General features: G+C 44.2%; 1 protein-coding gene across 1 annotated transcript; it reads right to left on the bottom strand.

Annotated features, from left to right (window-relative positions):
- Positions 1-1440: 1440 nt before the first annotated feature.
- On the bottom strand, positions 1441-2504 carry LOC121975628 (NDR1/HIN1-like protein 13). Its single transcript, XM_042527386.1, has one exon. The coding sequence runs from the start codon at positions 2367-2369 to the stop codon at positions 1590-1592; it is 780 nt and encodes a 259-aa protein (XP_042383320.1). The 5' UTR covers positions 2370-2504; the 3' UTR covers positions 1441-1589.
- Positions 2505-9574: the final 7070 nt, after the last annotated feature.

The raw sequence follows: 9574 nt of genomic DNA, 5'->3' as shown, positions 1-9574 counted from the left end.
TAGCTTTATTATTGAGTGTTTCAACTGGTGTAAGAAACTTCTCTGTCTGAAGGAGACTTTTAATAAGCTTTATTTGTATTGGATTAACAATCACTTAAATTGTAACCAAGTAAATGAGCTATTTTTTTCTTTTTTTTAATTTTTTTTTTATGCAAATATTTCTTAATTTAACTTAAAAATATGAAAAAAAAATTCATTTTTATTTCAAGTTATTCATCCTCTATCCGACCGCCAAGGACCTACACTTATGTCTCAATTAACTTTTTTATCAAAACTAAGCATCTCATTCATTATTCTACTATGAATAGTAAATTCAGGAATAAATTTTTACCAGAGGCATGTCTTTGAAAAAACTTCTTCCATTTGAAAAAAAGTCCTTTCATTTATTCGACAATCGACTATAAATTAAATTTATAATTTATTTTTTATATAATAAAAAGACACACGAAGAAAATCATCTTCTACTATGGAATAGCAAATTAATGAATGAGACACTTCGCACACTATTTTTTTTAATTAATAAATCAAATATTATTTTTCTAAAATATTCCTTTGTCATGCTCTTGTCAGTCCTCCATCTGCCTTCCTCCCCTTTCTGCCCAACCAATAGCCGGGAATTTACAACCAAGTTGCTGAGTGATTTGCTGGCCGAGAAGAAAGCACAACTAGCTCGACCATAGCTTTATGATCATGCAGCTGCAAAAAGCTGACCATGAAATCGCTATCGCGTAATCGCAAAAAGTATTTTACCAAATTGATGCTTAATTTGATAATTTAAAAATAAAATACATAATCTAAATATTAAATAAAAACCTCAAGTTATTACCATTAACACTGACTTCAAAATCTCAATATTTTATTATTACCTGCCCTCGTCTTCCAAGTGCACTGGACCAAACTAGAAGTTATCACGTTTCCAATAAGCTTCGGTTCTGCTGCTCGGGCCTCTACGGCGGTTAATTCGATCCTGCCTGTACAGGTCCACCCAAGCAACGCGGTCCCCAAAGGTGTTGCATAAAACCGCACTAGAATTGGTCCACGCGGGTCCACAAAAACCGTTCCACTCTCCATATTCTATTCGTCAAATAGCCATCATTAATGTGCTAAACGGATAGACTCAGCTCTCTCTTCTCTTACAAACATAAATGCCTTAAGATTCCAAAACAATTGGCACCCAAAATAAAGAGCAAAATAAATAAGCAAATAGCTTTCATGGAAGAGTCCGCGGATTAATGCAATTAGGCTACAACCGACAAAGCGACACCGTCGCCGTGGAAATCAAAAGAAATGTAAATAAACTAAAACGTACACCACTACTCTTCACTGGCTGTGTTCCCTTCACCATCATGCATCGTCAACACTGGCCACTCATAAGTCGTCTATCACATGATCACACTCATGAGCAGGTGAAATGATTCATCACAATAAACACAGAACGGCGAATTAAACGACTGGAATCAGATAGATATTCAGAGAGAATTATAAGAAACTGTACGTCGATCGAAGAGAAAAAGAAGAAAAACTATGTAAAAATTCTCTCTTAATTTGTTTCGCCTAATAATCGGAATTGGGTCGACTAAAATTGGTAACTAGATCGTCCAATTCCAGATCTTGATACGGAGTTTCACCTTGCACCTGGCGGTTCCGGTACTGGAAGCGGCGGTGGCGTTGCCCCTCGTGACGGACGCCTCAATCCCGGAGCACGATGCTCGGATCCCGATGCGGGACGACCTGAAGCTACCGATTTTAACCCCGGCCTTGGTGTCGATCTCGATCTCCAGTGGGTACCGCTTCCTGTTCCTCAGATCCGCCGCCTCCGTCGGGTCCAGGCTCCGCCCAGAGCTAGAAACGTTGACCTTGATTACCGTGGTGTTCTCAGTGTCTTGGACGAAGCCCCGGATCGTTCCCTCGCCGATCGTGATCCCTCCTGACGCGGCGGAGACGGCGACGTCGCCGTAGTCAAAGGAGAGCTTCCGATTGGGGTTGCGGGCTGTGACGGATAGATCGAGGCGGGAGGTCAGGAGATCAGAAGAGGAAACGTTGAGGGAGGCGAGGCGAAGGGAGGAGACGCTGAAGGAGGGGCGCTGGGGGCGGTAGATGACGTAGAAGACTCCGGCAGCGATCGCGGCGAGGAAGACAAGGGCGATGAGGAAGAGGGTGAGCCAGAGGCAGAAGACGCAGCAGCAGCCGCGACGGCGGCGCCTCCGCGGGGGCGGTGGATGGGGGCGGTAGGGCGGGCGGTACTGCACGGGTGGGCCCGCCTTGCTTGGGGGTAAGGCAGGGCGGGGGGCGCCGCCGTTGGCGACGGCGGAGCCGTTCTCGTTAACGGCGCGGGGAGCTGTGGCGTTGGGCGGCCGCGACGCTTCCATCGCACTCCTCTCTCGCTCTCGCTCTCGCTCGCTCACACCCACACACACAAGGAATCACGGAACAACAGAAGTACACCGGAAGCTATTGAGTATTGACTACCCTCTCCCTCTCCCTCTCTGTCGTTACTCTTACTAGTGGAAGCTATAGATCAGGATTCACGAGCGCATGAGAATCGTCGGATGGAGATTCCACAGGTGAAAGGGTGCGGTATGGTCACCGCCGATCCGGAATAGGGAAGGCGTGTGAGAGGAGGAAAGCAGAGAAAAGGTTGCGTCGCCCTTGGCGTTGAGGGGGTGAGACACCTCACCTCGTGGGTGGGGACGTCATTAGTTGGCCTTAGTTGTCGATTATTGTCTGTTTTGTGCATTCGTCGTCGTTAGGCAATTTTTTAATATCACAAAATATATCTCCTTAATTTATATTTATTTTGACTGCCTGGATCGTTGTTTTTGATCATTTGTAGAGATTGCACTTGAGAAATTTGTAACATGAGCGACCAAAATAGAGCGGCGGTTGGTAGTTTTTGACTTCAGAAAACAAAATATGTATTGACCTATCTGCAGAGATGTCACACAACTCTTGGATGAAATTAATAGAATGGATGGCATTGTGGGCTTTGCCGGTTTCTTCACGATGGAAGGTAAACTTCTACAGCCCCGACGGAACCAGGATACGATTGACAGACGGTTTTCGAGATTGTTGACAACGGCTAACGTGGGGAAAACAGGTAATTTAACTTATGATTCAAGATTTTTTTTTCCTAGCTAGTGTTTTTTTTTTTTTTTTATGAAAAGGAATGGGATTAATCCAAATACAACTAAGTTGAAAACATTCACAACGGGAATTAAAAGGGGGAAACACTAACACGGATTTGAAAAATATGAAGCATTTTATTTAATCTAGTTTGACATTTGATCTGATATAGATATATAAATCAGCACACTTATAGTCCTACCGATTGACACGGTTAATAATTACATGGATGATTATTCAGAATAGATTTTGAGAATCTTGTACAAAATGATCCGTGAGTGCTTAACTTAACCCATACAAAATCGCTGTACTAGGATAAAAATATCCCGTGAGTTATTTAGTCAAGAGATGCAGAATCAACGTTATTACTTTTTCTCTAATAAATCAGTACATATATATATATATATATACATGAAAATATTATCCTACGGTATACATCCGTACGGATCAGTACGATGGATCGATCCACTGATCGATTCAACCCCGCTGGATCGATCCAACAGGAGCGAGAAGACGAAGTGGGACTGAATCGATCCATTGATCGATTCAGTCCCGCTGGATCGATCAATGGATCGATCCAGCAGGCGCGAGAAGACGACGCGGCCAGAATCGACTGCGACGCTAGCAAACGTAGTGCTGCCGATTCTGGCCGCGATCCAGCCAGAATCCGATCGCGGCCGGATTCCGACCGGATCGCGACCAGATTCCGACCAGATGACGGTCGGAATCCGATCGTTTCGTGGCCAAAATCGGCCGCGACGCTAGCAGATGCAGCGCTACCAATTCTAGTCGTGATTCAGTCGGAATCCGGTCGCAATCCGACCGGAATCCGGTCGTGTTGTGATCCAGGCGAGGGGTGATCCGCCAGCGGCCCGTGAAGATTAGCGGTGACTGACGGGAGAAGACAAGTGGGGCTGAATCGATCCACTGATCGATCCAACCCCGCTGGATCGATCAGTGGATCGATCCAACACTAATTTTGATGCGCGTCGTACCAAATCACACGGAACGTGCTGTAGGATAACTTTTTTTTCTCTCTATATATATATATATACATGGACTTAGACTTATCCTTATGTATAAATCGACTATATAATTAAGTGATTCTATATCTACATTAATTTTTTTATTATAGAAGAGTAAAGATAAAGGTGTCAAAAATGAATCCAACCTAACGATTTAATCCGAGTCGATTTAAAAAAAAATTAGGTTCGGATTATGTATATTCAAGTTCGGGTCGGGTTTGGATTGAAATATTTTTGAATAGAAAATTTTCAGGTTGGGTTGGTTCGGGTCGAGTTTGGGTTGACTTGGATTGACCTAAATATAGGTGATCCTGTCCGAATCGTCGAATCAACGGACGCTGGGCACGTGGCGCTCTCCTAGTTGCTGATGTAGATCTCCGACCGGTCGTACGCGGACCTCCAGCGAACCTGCACAGAAGTCGGGCCGGAAAGGGGTTCCCTCCGACGACCCTCCGACGCTCAAGTCAGGTAAATGAACAACCAAGAAGTGGCTCCGCGTATGCAAGAATGCGTACCTCCGGTGAAGTGCGAGGCTCCTTATATAGAGCTGGGAAGGAGCTCATGCACACATACCGAGGCGAATAAGTGTCCCCAACCCATACCTCTGTAAGGGCTTGTCAGAAAGCTTACCTGACACCATACTGCTACAGTCCAAGCACATCTTCGATGGGACAACGGAACCCCTTGTCGTAAGGTTTGGAATATGGCCTGGTCGTAGAGCATGCCCGCTGTCAGAAGATGTTCCTTGTCCTTTTCTTCTTCTTACTCCATGCTGGGTGTCCGGCCGACCAACACTCAACTCACGTCCGGCCGGTCATATATACTGGTCTACTTAGGAGATTCTCGGTAATGTGCTCTGTGGAGACTGTTCGCAGTATGCGACTTTATATCTTCGGCCGAACGGTCTATCCGCTCGGCCATATGATTCTGTTTAACCCGAGCGTCGGAATCCTTAGTCGGGTCGTCTTTGGTTCAGCTGGGACCCCGTTCAGCCGACCGGTCTACCCTTCTCTGGTCGGACGTATGGTATTTTGACCCCCACGTGGCGTTGACTCCCCCGAAAGGGGGTCCCCTGTTCTTACCGCCGGATCACTTGCCTCCCCTTCAAGTCTAGTCGAAGGAGGCGATTAATCCGACTGACTGGACCATCAGTTGAACCGAGCAGCGTCTTGCAACCACCATCCGCTCGGAAACAAAAGGGGTAGCTAAAACGCCAGTCAACGGCCACATTACTCAGCATCTCTTCGAAGTTTTTGCCAATCTCTATCATTAAGGTCGAGCACGCGCCCATTAAATGCGTTCCAGCGGCTGGCTGCCACGTGGCGATGCTGTCGTCATCGTACGGAGGATGAAAGAGGATCAGAGGCCGGTGCCGAAAATTGGGATAAAATTGCTGAGTGTTGTATTCGACGTGAAGCGAGCGGAAGGATGCTGACAGGAACGGCCTCAATAGGGTCCGCCGGCGCGTCCAATTGAGAGGGGGTCCGGTCGGACGAAATAGCCTCGACCTCTGGAGCCTTGCCGCGAGCGCTTGCAGTGGCCCGGGGCGGACGGCTGAACCGCGGACGTGGCTGATCGGAGGGGAGTCTCCACTCGGCGCCTCTTTTGTTGGAGAGGTCGTTCTTCTTCCGGAGCGAGCCTTCCTCCCGAGCAGAAGGCTCTTGACTGACAGTTGCTCCAGCCGCTGGCTCTGGAATAGAAGCCTGAGCGGCCGACTCCCCAGCATTTGTCCTGCTCTCTTCTTCGTTAGAGTCGACCGGCTGGATGCCGAGCGTCTCCATTTCTCTGGCAGCCGCGGCCTCGAGCGCCGCCGCTTTCTTCTTGAGAATGCCAGTCATCACCGACTCCATGACAATATTCGCTGCAAAGGAAAAAGAAGGAAATCAGTTAGCAATCAAGGCAAATGAACAAGTAAAATTCTTGCCGAAGCCGCTCGACAGGGGTGTTCTGATCGGACTCAGCCCGAATATGTACATGACCCCCTCGGGAAGGAATTTGTTGATGTCAATCCACAGACCGACAAGCATGTTGGCGGCGTGAAGATAATCCGGCCGGGTCTTGAATTTTTTGAGTTCTGGGGAGAGAGGATTTCCGACCTGCCATTGGGTTCGGAAGGGAGCCCGCTCGGGAAGGCGAATGTAAAAGTAAAATTCTTTCCAATGCTTATTGGAAGAAGGAAGTTTATTGAAGAAAACCAAGCCGGGCCGAGCCTGGAACATGTAAGTGCCCGACTCAGATTGTTTAGGGTAATAAAAGTAATAGAAGACCTCCGGTCGGAGGGGAATGTTATGGATTTTAAAGAGAACGACTACATCGCATAGGAGGCCGAAAGTATTGGGGACTAGGCTTCCGAGCGGAATGCCGAAAAAGTTACAAACTTCTACAAAGAAGGGATGAATGGGGAGTCGCAGACTGACCATGAACTGGTCGCGGAAAACACAAAATGCTCCGCGCGGCGGTTTGTGTGGCCGAGCGAAATCTGTGGGTAGAATGATTTCAAGGTTGGAGGGGATCTCAAAAGTATTAATCAGAAGGTCGGCGTCGCGCCGATCGAAGCGCGACTCCATGGTATAGTACCATGGGTCGAGGGTTTGGTCTTGGGATTGAGAAGACTAGGCCATTGTCCGAGCGGATGAAGCCAAAAAAGACGAAGGCAGAAGATAAAAAGCAAGAAGATGGCAACGGAATAGTACCCCGAGGACGAAGACTGGGGAAAGAAGTGCAAAGAAAATGCTAGAACCAAAGGGAGAAAGAAAGAGAACCTTGCAACGAAGAGGAGGATCGAAGAAAGAGCACCGGAGATCGTCGAAACCGGAGGAGTGAGATCGCCTGTAACGACCCAAATTTCCTGATTTTGAGTTCCAAAAATAATTCAAAAATATTTAAAAATGCTATAGAAAAATTCTAGAGATTTTTAGAGTATTTTTATGTAATTTTTGGAGTTCGTTTGATATTTTTACCAAGAGGAAGAAGTTTAAAAAAAAAAGTGTTGAAGCCGGGTTTTGAACCCAAGACCTCGAACCCGAACCAAATCTTAACCAAACTCAGCCAACCAACTGGTCTGCGAGTGTTTTGTTAATCAAATATGGAGCGAATTATATATAAGCAGTAGCTAGGAGCATTTTAAATAAAAGGGGAATAAAACGTTCGGTTGAGGATTCGAAACCACGACCCTTGACTTGGTCAAAACCGCAGCCAACCAACTCTTCCGCGAGTATTTCGTGAAAAGATAGAGTGCGAGATATATATATATGTTATGATTGAAACCCTAGTTATAAGAAGAGAGAACTTAAGTTTTCTTTTTCCCCGAACCTTTCTCTCCTTTTCTCCTCTTCCCTTCTGCGACGGCGCCGATTCTGCCGAGTGAAGAAAACGAAGCCCTAGCTTCGTTTCCGGCGGCCGGCGAAGGCGTTCTCTGAAGGTTTCTTCATCGTCGTGATTCTTCGTCGAGGAGGACCCGTGAGCACGAAGAAGAGCCGGAGAACTTGAGTTTTCTCCGAACCCTAGCAGCTCCTCTTCCCGATTTTGAGTCCAAGGATAGGTAAGTTGCTACTCACCTGTGGTAAGAGTAGTTCCGAGTTTTAGTTTCCTTCTTTTGTTTCGGATTGTGTTGTGCCGAATTCATATCTGCTAGGGATTTCGTTTCATTGTGTAGCATTTCTGTTTTAATTCTTTTTCCTGGTTGGAATGAGTAGTGATCTCCATTTGGTGATGAAGTAGAGTTAGTAAGATGAAGTCGCCTAGTTAAGAATTTATTTCCTTCCTAATGCTTTGAAGATTTGGGATGATGGACTGATTAGGAGGAACTGCATTTGGAACTGTTATGGATCTTATGACTTCTGGAAATTCTAGAAAATTTTAGAGTAGGTGTGGGTTTTAATTGTTCATTTATATTCTCCTCAACCTGCCGTAATTCAGCGTAAAGGAAGTTTGGATATGAGAAGTTAGTGGTTGCTGTGGTTTAGGTTATCCACTGCTACCATAATCTGAATTGATGTACTGTTACTAACTGAAAAGAGTATTTCTCCAATGCATATGATCCATCTTTTACTTCCCTATGCATGAGTTAGATTTTTATTTGTTAGTTCCTTTGAAGCTAGTTTAAGTTCCGTGAAGCTAATTGTTGATGTTTGGATTCTCTTGAGTTGATCATGGATGTGGTAGCAAAACCTACAGATTCAAGTATAGATTTGGTGAGTATCATGTGTTAAGACTAAAGATGATTTGAATTGATGTAATGAATTTAACAGGTGAGAAGTACGTGAGTAATTTAGATATGCTACTTTCATTCGAGTATACAGATTTGAGGTTCTTTAATCTGAACATGAGGTTTAGATAATTTGCTTATGTTAAATCTGAGCATGAGGTTTAGATAATTTGCTTACATTAAATCTGAGCATGAGGTTTAGATAAATTGCTTATGTTGAATCTGAGCTTGAGGTTTAGTTATGCTACTTCCATTCAAGTATATGGATAACATCTGTGCTTGGCTGATTCTGGAATTTTAAATGGATTACGAGTTATAATATCTTTATTGAGTGAATTCCAGATAAGCTGTGTATTAGTCATATTATGGAAAGGAAGTTTGAGAGACGATGAAAATCTGTACTAGCCAGAATATGTTTCTTTTGTTAAGTTTCTTTGCAGAATTTCTGTTAAGCAAGTGCAGATTTTGTTAAGCTAGTATGCAGATTTCTGTTAAGCTATTATGCAGATTTCTGTTAAGCATTAATGCAGATTTTTGATAAGTATTGTATGTGCAAATTTCTTTTGTATTCTATGCATGATTATGTGTTACATAGTTAGTTTCATTCATAGATGCATACGAAAGATACCCTAACAGTATTTTGGGTTTAAAAAAAGTATAAGAAAGATAAAGAAAAGTATAAGACAGATAAAGAAAAGAAAGAAAATGGCCAAGGCTTAAGTAGATCCCAAAGTCAAGACTTTAGGGATTTTGGCACACAAGGTGCTTATTAAAATGCCAAGACATTATATATTAGAAGTATTAAAAGATAACAAGTATTTTACTTTTATCAGTGGCACTGTACTGGACTCTCAGTTGTCCTTGGGTTGGGCTCCCATAGTCGTCCCTAGGTTTAGATAACCTAGTTTGCAGGACTCTCAGTAGTCCTTGGGCTGGGCTCCCATAGTTGGTCCCTAGGTTTAGATAACCTAGTAAACCCTACTAGATTCGGGACCAGCTATCTCGGGTCTAGTTAGGGATGCGCGCATAGCAAGTACAGTTGCCGGGCCCAAGAAGAAAGTTGATTATTATTTTGAAGTATTATAAGTATAAGTTTTTGAACAAACAAAATAAGATTCACACAAGTATAAAAGTATAAAAGAATAAGTTTAGAACAAATGAATTAAGTTTCACTTTGTTTTAGAATCAGCAAGTTTTGTTTCCTTTTATGCTAGCATGT

The sequence above is a fragment of the Zingiber officinale genome, chromosome 4B, assembly GCF_018446385.1.
Source record: "Zingiber officinale cultivar Zhangliang chromosome 4B, Zo_v1.1, whole genome shotgun sequence".
NCBI classification, from domain to species: domain Eukaryota; kingdom Viridiplantae; phylum Streptophyta; class Magnoliopsida; order Zingiberales; family Zingiberaceae; genus Zingiber; species Zingiber officinale.
The sequence above is the reverse complement of the archived record's forward strand: the minus strand, read 5'-3'. Positions and strand labels throughout refer to the sequence as shown.